At 38.0% G+C, this 21,534-nt stretch overlaps 2 protein-coding genes across 2 annotated transcripts in view; both read right to left on the bottom strand.

Moving 5' to 3' along the window:
* Positions 1-21,534, bottom strand: part of LOC118895895 (all-trans-retinol dehydrogenase [NAD(+)] ADH4-like) — a 100,343-nt gene that overhangs the window by 33,276 nt on the left and 45,533 nt on the right.
* Positions 10,344-14,894, bottom strand: LOC118896123 (alcohol dehydrogenase 6-like). Its single transcript, XM_036853904.1, has 3 exons — positions 14,834-14,894; positions 13,122-13,226; positions 10,344-10,776 (listed from the first exon to the last, which is right to left on the bottom strand). The coding sequence occupies exons 1-3, from the start codon at positions 14,849-14,851 to the stop codon at positions 10,570-10,572; spliced, it is 330 nt and encodes a 109-aa protein (XP_036709799.1). The 5' UTR covers positions 14,852-14,894; the 3' UTR covers positions 10,344-10,569.

The following is a 21,534-nucleotide window of genomic DNA, read 5'->3' on the forward strand; positions in this document are numbered from 1 at the left end:
CTAGCTTCATAAGATCATTATGGCTTTAATCAGATTTCCAGGGGCAGGACTGGCTCTGGAGTTGGTTGACTTAGTGGTTCAGTGATGTTAGTAAGAACCCCGATTTTATCTTGTTCTCTGCTCTGCAGTCACTTGAATTCTTCAAGGGCTGTTTCTCCTTTTGATTACAATCCCTGATTGGTACTACATGCTTCCTTGTTCACATGAGATTGAGAGATGGGGAGAGGGAAGAAGGAAGAGGGAGAGAGAAGAAACTGGTTTGAATTTGATTACTAGATTTGCAGTTCCAGAAAAAAAAAAATGTCATCTCACCCAGGGTGAGGTAGTCCTGAAAAACAAACAAAGCCAGATAAAACCCATTTAAACTCATGGGCGATTGTAAGCTAATTAGGCCAACTCAAATCACATGCTCATTTCTAAGCCAATAACAATTGCAAGGGAAAATGTTAAAAACTGCTGTTAGGCTTAGTTTCATCATCTGGGAGAAGACTAATGTTGGGGAATCAAACAGTATCACAACCTGAATGAATGCTCTTTACTCTCTACTCTAGATATATATTTACTTAAAGAAAATTTAATGGCTTAAAGTCAAAACAATATCTCCCATGAATAGACATGGAAAAATATTGGCACCTTCTACTTTTATGGTTTTCCTCTTCCATGTGTATATATGTTTCATGTGTGTATCAATTACACATGCTTCTCTCTGTTAGCCAGTAGGTTGAATAACTGTGCTATGTCACCGTCATTGGTTCAACTCCTGTGGGTTAATTAGATTTTCTCTGTTCCAGGATTTTAGAGCAAATTGTGAAATTGCTAATGTTTGTCTCAAAGCATTACAAAGAGGATTGGATGAGAAAATATTAATAGATCAAAGTAAATATATTACGGCTAATGAGAAAAAAGATGGGTTTGCCTTGGTGCATATCACCTTACACAGATAAAGGGTTGCTTGAAGTGTACTTTACTTTGTATTGCAAAGGCTATAGAATTATTTGGGAGTGTTTGGTTGCAGTATCTCACTTGAGCTGGCTTTTGGCCAGAGATTTATTTATAAATATACAGGGACGTATCATGGAATCCCAAAGCAGAGGCAAATTGGCCTCAGGAAGGAACTGGAGCTAGGCACTAGACCTCCACAAGAACTTCTCCATTTCTCTTCTCTGCTTCTTTCTGTGCATCTTCATTTCTCTTGCTGCAGGCTGGCTTTCTTTTGATTGCTGTTCATTTGGTTGAAATTATGATTACTATTTCCCCAGGTCACATATTCCTAGGCCAGAAAGAGCCTGAATCAACACAATTTCTTTGGTCTAGATTCTCAATTTCCAGGGAGTTTTGTGACCACACCTGGTCCCATCAACAAAGATGACTCCTAGGATCTTAGAAATTTAAGGAAGAGGCAGAACCTAGTGAAGAGATGAACTAGATACATAATCTCATAGATGTTCATTCTTTTAAGTTGACCTATAGTAAATTGCTCAAATAATTTTCATTCCTGTATTTACATGGGGATAGGATTTCCCTTTCTATCACAAAATCAATGACTTAATTTTCTGTGTAGGGGTAAAGTACTGGACTAAGAGTCAGGAGACCTTGGATCAAGTCCTGACTCAACCATTTTTTATGTACTCTTGAGCAAAAATTGTTACCCATGTGCCTAGATTTCATCATCTTTAAAGTGAAAGACTTGAACTAGATCTTGTCTTTTAAATATCCCTTCCAGTTCTAAAGCCGGGTAATTTAAGAAACTATGTTGGAGGAAGAAATGTTTCATCTGGTAGAACCAGCAAAGTGAAATCCCAGATTCTTGGGTTGATACTACAAGAATCCTTACTTTCTGACCTTTTGTTATTTCAACAATTTGAAGCTGGAAAGAACATTTACATATTATAATATAGTTAACATATCCAACTACGGAGTTGTTTTCATTTGAATTTTTCTGCTCTTGGCATATTTTTAAACTTTAGACATTTATTTCGTTCCTTTTATAATTTCATTTTGAAATCCCAAAATGTATACCACTAGTGTCTCTAATTAGAAATTTTTCTTTTTACGCTCCTTGGTTTTTCTTTGTTGTTGTCTATTATGGAGTTAGTTTCATCTGTAGCTTATAAATTGATATCTTAGTACTGGTTTCTGAATCCCGAGCCTTGCATGGAGCTCATAAACCAGTCCTAACCAATCAATTTAGAAATCCCAGTATGGGACAGGCATCCAGTAGGAACCACCTCTGCAAGGCCTGGGTTAATTAGTAAGGGTAACTGTAAAACAGAAGTTTGATACCTAATCTACTTTTTACAGATTATTACAGAACTCTCAATGGTTCTATAAAGCACTGTGATTATATGTAATTGCTGCTTTAGTTATATCCTCTAAGTCTTGAGGAGGGAGCTCTTAATGAAATTTTGCTTAAGGTCACAAAATTTCTAGTAATGCCATTGATTCTTTTATTTTTTTTTTTAAACCTTGTTCTTTTAAAAAACATTTTTAAGTTACAGAGAAGTACCAAGGCCATAAAAGTCAAGGAAAGATGAAGGAGTTAAAAGACTAAAGAGACATGATAACTAAATGCAACTTGTGATTCTGAATTGGATCCTTTTGCTCTAAGGACATTATTGGGAAAGTTAAGAAACTCAAATAGAAATAGAAAACAAACTTACTGTTACCAAGGGAGAAAGGGTGGAGGGATAGATTGGGAGATTGGGATTGACATATACACACTGCTATATATAAAACAGATAACTAATAAGGACCTACTGTATAGCACAGGGAACTCTACTCAGTACTCTGTAATGACCTATACCGGAAAAGAATCTAAAAAAGAGTGGATATATGTATATGTAAATGTATAACTGATTCACTTTGCTCTACAGCAGAAACTAACACAAAATTGTAAATCAACTATACTCCAATAAAAATCAATTTAAAAAAAGAAATTAAAATAGGTCTGAGGATTAAATGGTCATAGAATATCAATATTAATTTCCTGATTTTTATGTTTTTTACTGTAAGAATGTGTACAAAATATGCATTAAAGTATTTGGGGATTGTGGGATATTATATTGTCAACTTATTCTTGAATAGTTCAGAAAGATAAATTCTTTGTCCTGTACCTGCTACTTTTTTGTAAGTTGGGATTGTTTCAAAATAGAAAAATTTATTTGAAGTATAAGAAAAAAACTACAGTCCATATTCTGCTTTTAACCATTTTCCAATAATGCCCTTTATGGCATGTTTTCCCCTATGAGTGCAAAAATCCAGCCCAGGATCATGTATTGCATTTAGTTGCTATATCTCATTTGTCTCCTTTAATTGTGAACAGTTTCTTAGGCTTTATCTTTCATGACATTAACTTTTTTGAAGAACAACATGCCATTAATTCTTGTCTTAACGTCTCTTTAAATATTGAATTTAAGCCCAACAAACTTTATGTTCTTTCATGTTTTTTTAAAAACTAAGAATATTTTGATGATTCAATGAAAACATACAAGTCATTTTCTTGGGATGCTTTCACTTTCTAATAACCTTCAGTTGCAATTGACTCCTATTAAAGAAAAAATTATTCATGACCCTAATTAAAGATGGTAACGAAGACTATTCAAGAGGTACTGCTGCAATGGAGGTTTTGCAATGGGGAGAGAGATCTGGCTCAACTCTGAATACAGCAAGGACGTGGAGATTTATAGTCAAGGAACAGGCTGGGAGTCAGTGGAAGGAAGTTTACTAAGGAAACATTAAGACAAGGGTGATTCTTGCTAGACCAATTCAGTAGATTCTTGTTGGAGGCATGCTAGGGTGGTAAGGTGTAAAGGGTGAGGGTTGAGGACTTTGATCAGATATTGAGGGTGGAGGAGTTTTGCTAAACTGACCCAGCAGGTTTATTGCTAAAACTGGACTAAGCAGGCTAAGGACAGAACCCAAGGTCAGAGCCTAGTCAGAAGAGGGCTCAGAACAGCCTGACTCAAGTTCAGTCAAGCAGAGAGTCTTTATCACTCCTTGTTAAGGAATCATGACTTCTTGCTTCAGATGCAGTTTCCTTAGATGCATTTATATACATTATTTAGGCAAATACATACTTATATAACAGAAAGAAAAAGTGTTATTTTATTGTTACAGACTTTGTTTTAAGGTCTATTTTGTCTGATATGAGTATTGCTACCCCAGCTTTCTTGTCATTTCCATTTGCATGAAATATCTTTTTTCCATCTCCTCAATTTAGTCTCTATGTGTATTTAGCTCTGAAGTGAGTCTCTTGTAAGCAGCATATAGATGGATCTTGTTTTTTTTAATCCAATCAGCCACCCTAGGTGTTTTTTTAAAATTTTATTTTATTTATTTTTTTATACAGCAGGTTCTTATTAGTCATCCATTTTATACACATCCGTGTATAACCCTTGGTTGTTTTGATTGGAGCATTTAGTCCTTTGACATTTAAAGTGATGATTGATAGGTATGTACTTATCGCCATTTTGTTACTTGTTTTCTGTTGTTTTTGTAGTTCTTCTCTGTTCTTTTAGTTTCTTCCCTTGTGGGTTGATGATTTTCTTTAGTGATATGCTTGTGTTCCTTTCTCTCTGCTTTTTATGTATCTGTTGTAGCTTTTTGATTTGTGGTCACCATGGGGTTTATATATGTTGACGTATAACTTTATCTACTTGTTTTAAACTGGTAGTCATTTAAGTTCAAACATATTCTAAAAGAGCTGCATTCTTTTACTCCTGTCTCCCATGTTTTGTGTTTTTGATGTCATATTTCACATCTTCATGTTTATCCCTTCACTGTTTATTCTAGTTATAGTTGATTTTACAGTTTTTTGTCTTTTTATCTTTGTACTAGCTTATTTAAGCGGTTGATCCATAGTCTTTACTATATATTTGCATTTACTAGTGGGATTTTTTTTCCTTTCCTAGGGATTCTTACTTCTTGATTGCTGTAGCTTTTCCTTTTCTACTTAGAGAAGACTTTTTAACATTTCTTTTAGGGTAGGTTTAGTATTGATGAACTCTTAGTTTTTGCTTGTCTGAGAAGTTCTTTATCTAAATGATAATCTTGCTTGGTAGAGTATCCTAGGTTGCAGATTTTTCCCTTTTAGCATTTTAAATATATCATGCAGCACTTTAAATATATCATGCCACTCCCTTCTGTCCTACAAAGTTTCTGCAGAGAAATCAGCTGATAACCTTATCGGGATTCTCTTGCATATGACTCTTTGTTTTTCTCTTGCTGCCTTTAGAATCCTCTCTTTATCTCTAACTTTTTCCATTTTAATTATGATATGTCTTGGTGTGGGTCTTTTTGGGTTCATCTCGTTTGGGATTATCTGTGCTTTGTGTACCTGGATATCTGTTTCCTTCTTCATGTTTGGGAAGTTTTCAGTCATAATTTCATCAACTATATTTTCTACCTTTTTCTCTTTCTTCTCATTCCAGAACCCCTATAATGCAAATGCTGGTACACTTGATGTTGTCCCAGAGGTCCCTTAAACTGTTCTCATTAAAATTTTTGTTTGTTTGTTTTTTGCTGTTCTGATTAGGTGATTTTCATTATTCTGTCTTCCAGATCACTTATACATTCTTCTGTATCATCTAGTTTGCTGTTAATTCCTAGTTATTTCAGTTATTGTATTCAGTTATGACTGGTTCTTTATATATTTTCTAGTTCCTTGTTAAAATTCTCATTATGTTCATTGATTCTTTTCCTTAATTCAGTTAGCATTCTTATTACAAATGCTTTGAACTCTTTATCTGGTAAATTATTTCTGTTTCATTAGTTGCTTTTTCAGGGGTTTTCTCTTGTTCTTTCATTTGAAATAAATTCCTCTGTCTTTTCATTTTGCTTAACTTTCTTGTCTCTATGATATTGTGTGAAACAGTTACCTATTCTGGTCTTGAAGGGGTGTGCTTGTGTGGGAACATCCCTATACAGTCTGTGTGTGCCCAGTGGCTTTGGGGGGAGAGCTGTATCTGACATGAGCATGAGTCATATCTTCCCCCAGGGTGTGCTGGCAGCTATCACCTTGGTAGGAGGTGGGGCTGGAGATAGAAGGGCTAGTGCCAGAGCCAGGTGTGAGCTGGGGCTTCTCTACTGCTCAGTGGCCAACAGGACTTTTTTGGGAGTGGGGTCAGGTCCTTAGTTGCTGGAGCAAAAGCTCTAAGGGTCGGATCTGAGCTGGTTCCAATCCCTCTCATTGTGTGCTTTCCCCCCTCCCAGTGCCTGCACCCTCGCCCCAGAGGGGAGCAGTGCTTGAGCAAGAGAGGCTGGTGTGGACGTTCAGCAAGGGTCAGGGAATGGGCTGTGGCCGTCCTGGACCCAGTCAGAGTTCTAGATCTGTTGCTTCCATGGCGCCAGCAATGACCACCCTCACCCTGTTACGATGCCATGTTGGGTCCGAGTCGGCTCCATCCTTCACAACTGTGCACTCCCCTTGGTTCCATCAGCCCTTGTGCTAGTGTGGAGCTGTGCCACGGAACAAGAGGGCCTGGAGCGGACACTTGGCTCAGGCTGGGGCTCAGGCTGGGGCGCGTGCTGGAGCAGTTGTAGGGAACTTGTCAGAGTCCCAGACAATCTCATTTTGCTTCCTCTACCTTGTTTCAGGAGTGAGCAAGTGTGTGTGCACGTTCTTCATGAGCAGAGTGTAGGTTTCTTACAGCTCCACTGTCCATCCCACTGGTTTTCAAACCAGCTAAGGGGACTTGCCCCCCCGAGCTGGGGTGCCCAATATGTGGCTTGCACTGCTCGCTCCACAGGGAGGATCTCTGAACCCATGTAATCCTCCTCCTCTTCTGTGTCCCCTCCTAGATGTGCAGGTCCTGACCTGACCACTTCTCTTCCCTTCCTACCTGATTCTGTGTGGGTCTTTCGTACAGCCTTGGCTGTACAAGAGTCTGTTCGCCAGTCTCCAGTTTGTTTTCAATGAGAATTGCTCCACATGTAGATGTATTTTTGATGTGTTTTTCAGGGACAGTGAGCTCCATGTCCTCCTACTCTTCCATGTTGATCCCTCTCCTGAAAAAGTGTTATTTTAGAATCTGGCTACAGTTTGTGACAATTGGCCAAGGGAAAATGAAAGTTTCAGATTGGTACGGGGAAAATGCCTTAATGGTGTGGGTGGTAACGTAGGGCAAGGGTTCTGGTTAGAGCTTAGGTGGAAGAGGTATAGACAAATAAGAATTATATTAGTGTAAGTAATAAAATAGGAGGAATTTTGGGTCTTTTTTTTTTTCTTTTTTTTTTTTTTTGGGTCTTTCGCTTGTGGGTGGGTACAACGTACAACAGAAGTACCAGTTCTTGGAGAAAGTGTGTAGAGAAGGGCAAGAATCGGCTTGTATGAGATATGAGTGAGAAAAGAGACAGCTCATGTAAAAATTCCATGAGTGGGGATGGCCAGAGGACATGAGGGCAGCAGAGCCTAACATTAAATTTAATGTTGTCTGTTCATGTCACACTGTACTATAATCTATCTTTCCTAAATCATCAGCAAAGTCTGCTATCTACTAGGGCTTTGTGTTGGTAGTGCTTTGGGAACTACAGGAAGAGGGAAAGTGCAGCATATAGTGAAGTAGCCCCGATAGCAGTAGCTCCAGGAAGACAACTGACCAGTGGGATGATTCAAAAACAATTCAGCAGGAGCAGGAATTCAGACCATATATGCATGTTAGCTCCTGGGGATGCTCAGAAAACATGGAGGGAGTATGTACTTCAGTAATTGTCATGGGGACCCCAGCCATTTTTTTGGAGGAGGGATAGTGAATGAAAGGTGGGGACACACATGCACGACAAATATCTGGATTACACAGATAAAATCCGAGGTTTCTTTTTCTACCAAAGAAGTCTTGTTTTTATTTTAAGTTAAATCTTGTCATGATTTTAAGCAATATAAACGAGGCAGTGCTCCATGGGTTCTGCTGTTTGCTAGAGTTCTCTTTCTGTTTTGTTAATACAGTTTCATTTATTATCAAAATATTTTCAGAGCGGTTAAGAAAATGTGAAGAAATGGAAAATATTTCTAAAGAGCCAAAGGGAAAGCTCTTTATGAAAGTTTCTTTAGAGAGGCCCTTTAACTCCTGTCCTCACTTCCTGCAATCCCAGGTCTGCATCTGTCTCCTTTTGTGCCCTCCTCAAATATTTACAATATACAAGTACCTTTGAAAAACCCCACTCCAGAGGTCTTACTCCTGGTTCTACTCTTCTTTTAAAAAATCATCAGGGAGAAAGGATTGTCTCCATGCTGTCTTCTGTGTTTTACATCAGCCCTTTCTCTTTGGCCATGGAGACCAATGGTAGGCAGTTTTCTCTAGTAATGTTCAAAGTATAAGGAGAACATTAGAATAACTTGCCTGTGATGGACTTACTGACTGTCCCATTGTCTACTGCTGTAAACCAGAGCAATTTTCTTCATATTTTCAGTTAAAAGCATTTGTAGGATTTAGACTCTTCTGTTTCACTTATTTTCATTTTTTAAAAAGTAACAAACACATACATAACGGTAAAAATTTAAACTGTACAAGTGAAAACCGACATCTTGGTCTCCAGTCTTCCTTACCCCACCCTAGACACAATTACTCTTGTCAGTATCTTTCAGAGATATCTTTCAGAGATATAACTCCTTTAAAAATACAAAAGCTGCATATTATTTACTCTGTCATAGGCCTTGCTTTTTTACTTAACAATAGATTCTGGAGATTTCTCATTTTAGTACATGTAGCATTCTATCATTTTGTTTAATAGTTACATAGTATTCTGTTGTATAAATATATCATAATTTATTTAACCAGTCCCCTGAATACCGATAGACATTTAGGTTGTTTCCTGTTTTTATGATTGTTTTCTCCCTGACATGAAAAACAACAATGAAATGAATATTTTGGGCACACATGGGCTGTGTTAGGCAGAATTTCTAAAATGGCTCCCCAAAGATGTCCTATCCTAGTCCCCAGAAACTGAATATGTCAAGTTATCATGCCTGTGAATGCGTTACATGGAAAGAAGAGGTGCTTTGCAGATGTAATTACGGTTACTAATCAATTAACATTAAAATAGGAGATTATCTTGGATTATTTAGGTGGACCAAAAGTTCATGAAAGAAGCCCTTGAAAGGAGACAAGAGGAAAGCAGATGAGAAAGATATAGTGATTCAAAGGACAGGAAGGATTTGATGTGTCACTGCTGCTTTGAAGCTGGAAGGGGGTGAAGGAGCCCCATGAGAAGAAATGTGAGCAGCTTCAAGGAGCTAAGGGCAGCAGCCCCAGCTGACAGCCCATCAGCTGAGGATGAGAACTCCAGTCCTACAACCTCAAGGGTTGTAAGCCCTATATATTATCATACTTTTAAGTCTTTGCTAATCTCTTAGGTAAACGGTGTTTTTCCACTATATTTTTAAAAATTTTTATTTTATTGAAGTATAGTTGATTTACAATGTTATGTTAATTTCTACTGTACAGCAAAGTGATTCATTTACACACACACACACACACACACACACACACACATATATATATATATATATATATACATTCTTTCTCATATTCTTTTCCACTATGGTTTATCACGGGATATTGAATATAGTTCGGTGTGCTATATAATAGGACCTTGTTATTTATCCATTCTATGTATAATAGTTTGCATCTGCTAATCCCAAACTCCCAATCCATCCCTCCCCCGCTTATTTATTTAACATTTGAGGGTTTGAGGTTGGGCATCTTCTCACATGCTTAAAAGCATTTGTGTGTGTGTGTATATATCTGTATCTATCTCTCTATATATTTCCCTCCAAACTAGATATGTATTTTCTTTGCCAATTTTTGTAAATTGCTTTTAAATTGCTTTTAAAGAATTCTTTATATATTGAGGAAATTTGCCTATTGTCATATTGTTTTGTTGATTTTTGGGGGGATATTTTTTATATATGGAATTTTAAAAAACTTTCAAATTTATCTATATGTCTATATGTTATTTTACATCTTATGGATTTTTGTATTGGTTAAAATTTCCTTTCCTTCTCCTTTCCTTCCTTTCCTTCCATTCCTACAATGTTCTCTTATGGTACTTTATAGCACTTCTGTGATTTCACTTTTCACATTTAATTCTTGGATTCATATAGCATTTTTTTTTTGTATAAAGAATGCAATAGCAACTCAACTTACCTTTTTTCCCCAGATAACTATCCAGTTGTTTCAACATCATATATTGAATAATCAATGTTTCCCCCTCAAATTTGAAAGGTAAACCTAATCCTATAGTACATTCCTGTATATATTTGGTCCAGTTCTGGACTCCTTCTCTATTTGGTTCCACTAATGTGTTCAACTATTTATCATATGCTTCATTTAAATAATTGTTCAACAGTTTCCCTTGGTTGACCTTTTTCTGGGAAATTTTTGTCTCGTTTGCACTTTCAGGTTCAGTTTCAGTGCATTCTATTTTTTGTTCTTATTAATATCAAATATAAATGCAAAGAATACATTTACTATTTTTGTGTAACTTATAAATAATTATCCCTCCTTTTCTAAGAAATGGGCAACATTTTACCTTTTATTTCACTTAATCTTAACATATTTAAGGGATGCTTTTTTAATTTCCTGAGGTGAGTTCTAAGTCGCTACTATTTCCTAACTGCAGGTGCCAATTCATACCTGTTTTCACTGTGCTCACTCCTTCTCCCACACTCTCGACTATTCCAGCCCCTTCATGGCCCACCATGATAGGATAATGATGGTGGTGAAGGGTTTTATCCTTCAACATTTTCATCTCTGTACCACAGAGCCCCGTGGCCATGATCTTTATGGGAGGCAAAAGTAATATAGTTTTCTCTGTCTCAGATAAACGTGTTCTAGAATTGTTAATGTTTTAAACCTTTTTGCTAGTTTGATATGCTGCATTAATATTAATGCATTCATTTCTTAGTTTTAATTCAGACAAGGGTCAGTAATTTGTTTAAAGCAATGCAGTGTTTTTCATTAGCTACTTTTGGAATCAAAATGATGGTTTTAAAACTTACTGGAGAGGGCAGGATGGGTTTAGAAGAGATGGTTGTAAAACCACAATGTGACATCAAAGGTCTGACTTTGTGCTTCATTGGAGCTTGTGGGTGGGAGTGTGGAGGAGAAGGAACAATTATAGAAATGAAGGAATTGGAACACAGGAAGGAAAAGGATAATGTCTCCTGTTATAACTGAGGCCTTAATTTATTTCACATTAGGGCTTTATAGTTGTGTTATTGGTACAAGTCATAGTCCCATTTTTTGTTGTAAATCAGCCAGACAGTTTAAAGTGGAGACTCTCAAAGCAGTGGTTAAGAAAGAGTTCAAAGCTGGAATCCTGGCTCTGTCCCCACCCCTCCTTCTTAGCTGTGTGACCTGGGGGTAAATTATCCTTCCAAGTCTCAGTTTCTTCATCTCTAAAATGGGCACGGGTTCGGCACACATGTGCACGCACACACATACAGAACTAAGTCAAGAATTGAAATCTATTGAAATTTGCCCATGTAAAAGGGGGATTATTGGAAGAATACCATAAAGTTGCTTGTAACGTTATTGTAGGAAGTGCAATCAGACCTAATGGATCTAGAAATCCATCAAGCAGCCTTTGTCTTCATCTCTCTACTTTGATTCATTGTGTGCATAGCTGCATTTTCCTATTATTCTTTGCAGACAGGCTTTCTCTTATTCGTCACGATCACATGGTTAAAATGGCTATCAGCCCTGAGCCCCTCCAGCCTCTCCGGTTTCCACCATCCCCTGCCTTGCTCAGTCTCTCTGTATCTTGTTCAAATGCACGGATGAGAGATTCAGATTTGTAGCTTATCAGATAATGGTTGGAGATGTCTTTGAGTTAGTGTCCAAATCTCGTTGTATGAGTTGTGAGTCTGTGGGTGGAGAGTGGATGGGGATAGCCAAATGGACTCTGTGCACTCAGCAGGGGATATGGACCAGAGAAGACTCTCTGAAAAGAAGGCATGGATTGCAAGGCAAGGTAACTGTGCAAGAAAATGACTCTCTGCAGTCCATTAATAAACAGTACTTACTCATCATTGTTAAAATTAAATAATGACAATTTAAAAAACCTGAACGAGAAGTCAGGTGAACTACCTTCTGGGCTGGTAGCCTCGTATTAGAATCACCTGGGGGAGATTTCAAAACTCTCATGACCAGACTGCACTCCACACCAATTAAATCACAAATTCAAAATGTCGGAGGATGGGACTCAGTTTTCAGCATTTTTTCAAAGCTCCCGGGTGATTCCAAATGTATAAGCAAGGTTGAGAAAAACTGTTGAAGTCTGTGTTCTTACTTAGCCGTTTGAACAGTCACTGCACCTTATTGGATTTCAATCTTCTCATCTGTAAAATAACAGGTATCCCTAAGTCCCTTCCAGCTCTAACCTGAATTCCAAGGCTTCAGACTTGATTTATCTATAATCAAACAAACTTTCATACAACATACAGTCAGCCTTCCTTATCCGTGGGTTCTGCATGCACGGATTCAACCAGCAAGGGACTGAAATTATTTTTAAAAATTCCAGAAAGTCCCCAAAAGCAAAACTTGAATTTGCTGCATGCTGGCAATTATTTACATCTCATTTACATTGTATTTACAACAATTTACATAGCATTTATCTTGTATTAGCTATTTTAAGTAACCTAGAGATGATTTAAAGTATATGGGAGAATGTGTGTAGGTTATATGCAAATACCACAGCATTTTATATAAGGGACTTGAGCATCCTAGGATTTTGGTATGGAGTGGGAGTGGTCTTGGTACCAAGCCCCTGCAGATACAGAGGGAGGACTGTATTTCAAGATAACTTAAATATCATGAGGAATATCATAAAGAAATTTGAAAGTACAGATTAAAATATGGTTTGTGGGTAGAAACTTCTTTTTAATTAGTAAATATTAATAGTTATAAATAGGTATCCTTTGGGTATGTAGCCTATGCCATACCTCCCTAAACTTTTCTCTGGCTAGATTTAAAGACGGATGGAAATTTTTATTAAAAAAGAAATAGGAGAGTGTATAGTTTTCTTTTTGAATTGAACATTGTGAAAATAATGTATAACTTACAGTGAACAGCTCTGAATTTTGGTGTGGAAATGTGGATTTTTTTTTTTTTTTACCTTTATGCGAACTTTATGTGAACTTCCTTTGCCTTTGGTGGAGCCACTTCTACCTTCTCAATGGAAAATGGTCCAGCAGGCTTCCAGAGTATGGCTGCTCTGCACCTGATAACCTGGGAAAAAGCATGCGGGGGCAGAAAAGGAAACTCCTTAGGCTTGGGAGTTGGAGAAATCCTGTATTAATGATTATTCGAAGGTTGAATCCAATTCTTCTGCACTCAAGCCAAAAAAAAAAAAAGAAACCATCGCTTAAATATACACTGAATGTAACCTCTTGAACCTCAATTCAACTTTTCTTGTATATCAGTTTCTGTATTCAAATTAGTCTTGCAATTCTAACTATATTTACATAATGCTATGCAACCAAGAGGATAGATGTCATACTTTTGATCTTACCATGAATGAAGTTGTCCAGTTTCAGGGTAGAAATGACTTTGCAGTGTAGGAGTTATTTGTGATCTTAGGTATGGGAGAGAATCAGTTTTGGGGTGGAAGTAGGGATGGAGACCATCTAGTTGTGGCAATTCATCAAATGGTGGTGGTCACTGGCAGATTGAGATTGACGAGGTTGTTGGTGGTAAGGTAGTTCTTAGGGGTTCTGATTTCAGCCCACCACTGTTCTCATTATAAATTCTCTTCTTATTTGGTCTCACCTATTTTTATAGATTCAGCTACTACCTTTATGTAGATGACGTTCACAATCTGTATCTATGGATAGACTTGTCCCTAAGCTTTAGATTCTATTCATCAGCTACTTGAATGTCCTACAGGTACCTCAAACTCCACATGGTAAAACATATACACACCATTATTTCTTTCTTCTGCCACCCCCCTCCCCCTGCCCAGTGGTGGACATAACACACAATCTGTTCTTTACTCTTTACTTTATTCTCTGTTTCAGTGAGTGGCCATGTAACCTACTCACTCATCCAAGGAAGAAACCTGGGAAGTAGCCTTAATTTTTCTCTTTCCCTCAGTCTCCACAATCTAAAAGTTTCTGTAATCTGTCCCTTCTTCTCCATTCCTGCTGCTACTGTGTGGTCCTGTCCTCATTACCTTTCACCTGGCTTGGATTCATCACCTTCAAGTCCATCTTCTATAGAATTGCTATCTCAACTATAATTCTGATCATGCTCTTTCCCTACCTAAAAATGATATTGCCACCAATTGTTTGTCAGAATCTGTCGACATGGTCTACAAGGCTCTCCATGATCTTCCTGTCAGTCTCTCCAACCTTATTTCTGGTCACTTCCAGGCACAAAAAATATTCTGGAGATTCTCCTCATGTTATTTCATCTGCCTGTACAATTGTCTCCTCCCTGGTGAATTCTTACATCTGTAAGTTTCCTCTTAGATGTCACCTTCTCTGTGAAGCCAGGCCAAGTTAGGAGCACTTTCTCTCTCTTTTTTTATTACTCTTGCACACTCTTATAATTACTGTGTCTCTCTGTAAGATCCTTGAAGGAGGGGGTATATCTTTGACTCTGGAAAGTTTGATATAGGGTTTGATATATTGCCTATTAAAGGACTGAAAAAACTGAGGAAAGGCAAAGCACATAAAGGGAATAAAAGAAAAGGGGAAGGAGAAGGAGAGGTATTAAGATTAAGACTGTCTCCCACTTTAGGAGTATAGAAACTAGTTGGGCAATGAGGTGTTGGTAAATAGACAAGCGCACAGATTGACACAATTATGATATGACATAAAGAAGACTATACTTACTTTCCCTGTAGTACTCATGCTGACTTTCTCCGTGTTCTTCTGGCCACAGATGAATGTATTGAGAAAGGGAGATTCTGGTTACAACTTTCAAAGTCCAAGAGAGTAGACATCACTGTTTGATTAAGAGGCTGGGTCCTGAGCTTTTTGTATAATCAGGAAGTTAACACACACGATGCTTGGAAACTCAGATTTTCCTGTTCCTTGAGGGCGGTTCCTAAGTATGATATGAAATAGACTTAGCTCAGTGAAAACGCACAAAAGGTGAATTTGTGCAAACTTTGTTTTCTTCTCTCAATCATGAAGTTCCCCTCTGAGTATCCACTCTCTTGAATTTTAAATTTGGTCTTTTAAATGTCCAAGTTTAAAATTTCTCATAGCATGTACAGAATTGTGTCTATGTTGTTTTTCAAATGCAGATATGATCTCTGTAACTCTAAACTTGAGTAATCCATTTGCTTTTCCAAGCATTTGTTCCATTTTTGAGGAATTAGGATGTTACTAGACAGTTTTATCTAGTAGTTTAGCATAAGCTCCTCACCTCTTGGTATGCTGAGCTGGTCACTCAGAGAAATTGAAACCAATTTCTGTAAGAAGTCTAACAATCAGGATTTGGATTTGGGCAAATCTCTGTATGTGGATTAAGAGAGTCTTGACCAGGACCCTGATGAACATGGAGACAAGGAAATACATTCCCAATGAAAGGCAACACCAGTGGGAAAGTTTTAGCTAGAGGGGAAGAGACGAAGATTTAAATGTTCTTTCTGTGTCATGATATGAGCATATGATTTTTCTTCCTTAGCCTGTGGATTATGGTGGATTATATCGACTAATTTTAAAATGTTGAACCAGCTTTACATACCTGGAACACATTCTACTTGGTGTACTAGTTTTCTTTCTTTGCACTGTCTCTGCCTGATTTTGGTTTCATGGTAGTACTAATTTCATAAAATTATTTCCTCCTCTTCTATTTTCTGTGAGAGATTGTGTAGAATTGGTGTTAATTCTTTAAATGTTTGGGTGAATTCTTCAGTGAAACCATCGGGGTCTACAGATTTCTATTTTGAGATGTTTAAAATTTTAAATTGTGAAGTCAATTACCTTCATATTTGTGGGGCTATGTAAGTGATCTATTTCGTATTTGGTGAGTTGTGGTAGTTTGCGGTTTTTGAGCAATTACTCCATTTTATCTAAGTTGTCAAATTTATGTGTGTAGAGTTGTTAATAGTATTCTCTTATTACTCTTTTGATGTTTACAGTGTCAGTAGTTATGTACTCTCTATTATTCCTGCTGATTGGTAATTTGTATGTTCTTTCTGTTTTTCTTTGTCAGTCTTGCCAGAGGTTTGTTAATTTTATTGATCTTTTCACAGAACAAGCTCTGTTTCATTGATTTTTCTCTATTTTTTTCTTTTCAATTTTGCCGATTTTTGCTATTAACTTACTTTGTTCTTTCTGTTTGTTTTTAGTTTATTTTGCTCTTTTATTTCTGGGATCATGAAGTGTGAATGTGGATTATTGATTTGCAGTTTTTCCTCTTTTTCAATGTAAGCATTTGGTGCCATATATCAGATTCAGTGCAGCTTTAGCTGTGTCACACAAATTTTGGTATGTTTTTCATTTTCATTCAGTTATACGTATTTTTAAAACTTTCCCTTGAATCTTCTTCTTTGGCCTACAGATTATTTAGAAGTGTGTTGTTTAGCTTACAAGTGCTTAGAGATTTTCCTTTTATTTCTGTTATTGATGTTTATGATTTCTGTTATTGATTTCTAGTTCAGTTCCATTGTGATCAGATAACAAACTGTATGATTTCAGTTCTTTTACCTTTGTTGAGATTTGCTTAATGGCCCAGGATATGATCTATCTTGGAATATGTTTCATAGGCACTTGAAATGAATGTGTATTCTGCTGCTTTTGGGTGGAATGTTCAATAAATGTCTCTTAGGTTCAATTAATTGATGGTGTTATGAGTTCTTCTATACCTTTGCCTTCTTTCTAATTTGTCTATCAATTTTTCAGACAAGGATTTTGAAGTCTTTAACTAAAATTGTTCATTTGTCTACTTTTCCTTTCAGTTCTATCAGCTTTTGCCTCACAAATTTGTAGCTCTGGGTGCATACACATTTAGGATTGCTGTTTCCTCTTGGTGGATTGCCCTTTTATCATTATATAATATTCTGCTCTGCCTCTGATAATTTTATTTTCTCTGAAGCCCACTTTATCTGATATTAATATAGTCACTCTTACTTTATTTTGATTGTTTGCATGATATATATTCTTTACCTCTTTCCTTTCAACCTGCCTATGTATAAAGTGACTTTCTTATAGACAGCCTACACTTGAGTCATGTTTTTAAATCTACTCTGCCAATTTCTGTCTTTTTAAAAAAAAACTTTATTGAGATATAATTGACTTAATATACAATTCACCCATTTAAATCGTACAATTCAGTTTTTTTGTAGATTCACAGATATGTGCAGCTATCACCACAATCAATTTTAAAATACTTTCGTCACCTCAGAAAGAAACGCATACCTCTCTATTCCTTTCTCATCAACGCCCCCCGCCCCAAACCACCACCCTGGCCCAATGCAACCATTCATCTACTTTTTGTCTGTATAGATTTACCTATTCTGGATGTTTTTACTGAATAGAATCATATGATATGTGGTCTTCTATGACTGACTTCTTTCACTTAGCAGTATGTCCTCAAGGTCCATCCATGTTTTGGCATGTATCAATAATTCATTCCTTTTTATGGCCAAAAAATATTCCATTGTATTAATATAGTACATTATCTATTCATCAGTTAATGCTTATTTGGGTTGTTTCCAATTTTTGACTATTATGAATAATGCTGCTATAGTCATTCATGCACGTTTTTGTGTGGACATATGTTTTTATTTCTCTTGGGTGTATACTTAGAAAATAAATTGCTGGGTTATATGGTAGAACTCTATGTTTAATTCTGTGAGGAACTGCCAGACTGTTTTCCAGAGTGGTTGCACCCTTTTACATTCCCACCAGCAGTGTATGATGATTATGATTTCTCCACATCCTTGTCAACATCTGATATTATCCGATTTTTAAAATTATAGCTGTCCTAGTAGGTACAAAGTGGTATCTCACTGTGATTTTGATTTGAATTTCTCTGACGTCTAATGATATTGACCATGTTTTCATGTGCTTACTGGCCATTTGTATATCTTCTTTGGAAAAATGTCTATTCAGATTATTTGCCTGTTTTCAATTAAGCTCTTTGTCTTTTTTATTAAGTTATAAGAATTCTTTACTCTAGATACACATATCTCTTATCAAATATATCAAATATATCAAATATATCTCTTATCATATATTTGAAATATATAATATTTGAAAATATTATCTACCATTCTGTGGGTTGTCTTTTCATTTTCTCGATAATGTCCTTAGAAGCACAAAAAGTTTTTATTTTGATGAAGTCCAACTTATTTATTTCCTCTTCTTCTTCCCCTCCCCTTCTTCTTCTTCTTCTTGTGTTGTAGCTAAGAAACCACTGCCTACTCCAATGTTACAAAGATTTACACTGATCAATTTTTTCTCAGTTTTATAGTTTTAGTGTTTACATTTATGTCTTTGATCCATTTTGAGTTAATTTGTATATGATGTGAGGTGAAGATCCAACATTTTCTTTCGTGTGAGGATATCCAGTTATCCTAGCACCATTTGTTGAAAAGATAGTCTTTCTCTATTGGATGTCTTGGTACACTTGTCACCTGACAACTGCATGGGCCTGGCGAGTGCTGCGGAAGGGTCTGCAGTGGCTGCAAGAGCTATTGGGGTTCTCAGGGGTACCTCTAGGTCCAATGGCTAGGGATCAAGTCAGGCAATTGTGGTGTCTGTGCAGCGGCTCAGCTGTGGGAAGAAGCTGCAAGTGTCTGTGTAGTGGCAGGGGCTGGTTGCAGACACACATGCAGTGGCAAGGGCCATTGCTAGTAGCAAAGGCTGGGGCCAGCTGTGGGTGCACCTACAGCTCTGGGGGCCCTGGCTGTTGGCAAGAACTCCTGTGGCATAGGGTCTTGCCATGGGCATGTGTGTAGCAGTGGAGGCTGGTGACAGAAGTCAGGCTGGTGGGATGCAGTTGTGCAGGTAGACTGGCTAGCTGTAAGTGAGCACAGTGGTGCAGGCCAGTGACAGGAATCAGTCAGGTCGGGGCTGACAAGCAGCTATGGCGCCCTTGTTGTTGGTGTACACTCCTGTGGCTGCAGGGTCTTGCAACTGGCACATGGCAGTGGACAGGCTTGGGCCAGTGGAGTGCAGGGGCAAAGCTGGAGGGGCTCATTGCAGGTAGGCCCAGCAGTGCAGGCTAGTGACTGGAGATAGGGCGAAATCAAGACCCACAGGGAGCTGTGGGGCTGCATTCGCAAGGCTGCAGGGTTTTGCCGTGGGTATGCACTTGGCAGTGGAGGCTGGAAGTGGGAGTCAGGCTGGCAGCATGCAGATGCACAGCTGGAGGCGCTAGCCCTGAGCATGTGCACAGTGGTGGGGGTCAGCCACAGGGGTCTAGGCTGGTGTCCTTGCACTTGTACAGAGGCTGGGGCTGGCTGCCTGTGCAATCCCAGGCTCTGGCAGGGAGGAAGGAGAAGGAGCAGGGAGGGACTCAGGCTGCTGAGTGAAATCTGGGGTGAAAACTGGTGAAATCTGCAGGGGGTCCATGGTAGCTCTGCAGGGGAAGGGGAGGGAGAGACTGACTCATTACTGTCAGGGGGAGTGGAATTCAGGTTCCCCACTAGCTATCATCAACTCCTGAGGCGGAGACTGCTCCTTATTACTTCTGGACAGAGGTGAGAATTCCAACTCTCCGTTCAGCTTCCACTGACACCTCCCCAGTTGGAAAGGATAGCAGTGCCTTGTTACTGCTATCACATGGCCCCTGTGACACAATGGGGGGTGAGTGTGTGTGTGCGTGCGTGTGTGTATGTGTGTAAGGGTAGCCTAATTATTGCTGGGTGGTGGTGAAAGTTCTGACTCTTCACCAGGGCTCCTCTGACACCACCTCAGGAAGGAGGGGAGGGATACCTCATTATTGCTGGGTGGGCATGGGAGTCTAGGCTTCCCACCCACACTATGGGGTGGGTGCTCATTACTGCCAGGTGGGGTTGAAATTCCCAGATCCTTCCTTTGCCTTCTCTGACAGCACCCTGGTGGGTGGGGCTACAGTTCTTTCTGTTGTGTTTGGTGGGAGTAGAGCAGCTATTATCTAAATGTTTTCTGTTTTACTAGGCTGCCCCTTTTCTAACTCTTTGGTTAGAGAGAGCAGGCTTTTGTTGGGGCCTTATTTTTTTGTCTGTGCCTGTTGGTGTTCTGAGGTTTCTGGCTTCTTCAGCTCCAAGTCTGAGACATATGAGGCCTACAGAAAACCCAGGTGACTCACACCCATAGCTTCCTTGGGTCTCCAGGTCTCTAGCCTTGTGCCTTCTTCTCTCCACCTTTCAGAAAGCAAACAAACAAACAAATTGAAAACCCCCCAAACCCCACACAATATAAGAAATAATTATAAAAATATCAGCAAACAAAATAATGTAGATGCATTATATGTGGAATCTTAAAAAAAAGATACAAATGAACTTGTATACAAAACAGAAATAGACCCACAGACATAGAAAACAAACTTATGGTTACCAAAAGGGAAAGGGGGGAGGGATAAATTAGGAGTTTGGGATTAACATATACACACGACTATATATAAAATAGATAACCAACAAGGGCCTACTGTATAGCACAGGGAACTATACTCAATATTTTGTAATAACCTATAAGGGAAAAGAATCTGAAAAAAAATAGATGTATACATACATACGTATAACTGAATCACGGTGCTATATACCTAAAATTAACACAGCATTGTAAATCAACTATACTTCAATTAAAAAAATAATGTAGATGGATTAAACTCATACCAAAAAAACCCTACAAATTAATGTCAAGCTTTAATCAGTAGGTTTATTAGTGAAAAAAGCAGAAACGAGCATTGCTGAGGATGTTCATGCTCCATTTTCGTCATCTGGGATCTCAAAACGAGAAGCCACAGTGGACGCTGAAAGACAAAAATTCAAGCACTGAAATGACTGACTTGCCTGCATAAATGTGGCTAGGACAAAATAACTACAGCATGAGTATTTTAAAGGACAAAATTGTCTACCTGCCCCCATTTGTTATGTCTGCATTTATCTCGCCTCTTTCCCCATAGGCACCAGAAAATGTCCCCTGAATCAAGTCCAGTGGGTAACTGGCAATCATAGGATTTGACTTTAGTAATAGGAAGCAGAGACAATAATCATCTCTGCTTATGAGCCCTGGAAGTCATCTCATTTGGATCCGTAGTTACAGGGTGCACTTCACTCCTTCACTTTTTTTTTTGCATTTCTTTTTCTTTTCTTCCAGTTTTATTGAGATATAATTGACATACAGTGTAAGTTTAAGGTGTAAAGCATAATGATTTGACTTACATACATCATGAAATGATTACCACAGTAAGTTTAGTGAACATAGATTATTTCATATAGATACAAAATTAAAGAAATAGAAACATTTTTTTTCCTTGTGATGAGAACTCTTAGGATTTACTCTTTTTTTTTTAATAGATCTTTATTGGAGTATAATTGCTTCACAATACTGTGTTAGTTTCTGTTGTACAACAAAGTGAATCAGCCATATGCATA

The sequence above is a fragment of the Balaenoptera musculus genome, chromosome 5, assembly GCF_009873245.2.
Source record: "Balaenoptera musculus isolate JJ_BM4_2016_0621 chromosome 5, mBalMus1.pri.v3, whole genome shotgun sequence".
Lineage (NCBI taxonomy): Eukaryota > Metazoa > Chordata > Mammalia > Artiodactyla > Balaenopteridae > Balaenoptera > Balaenoptera musculus.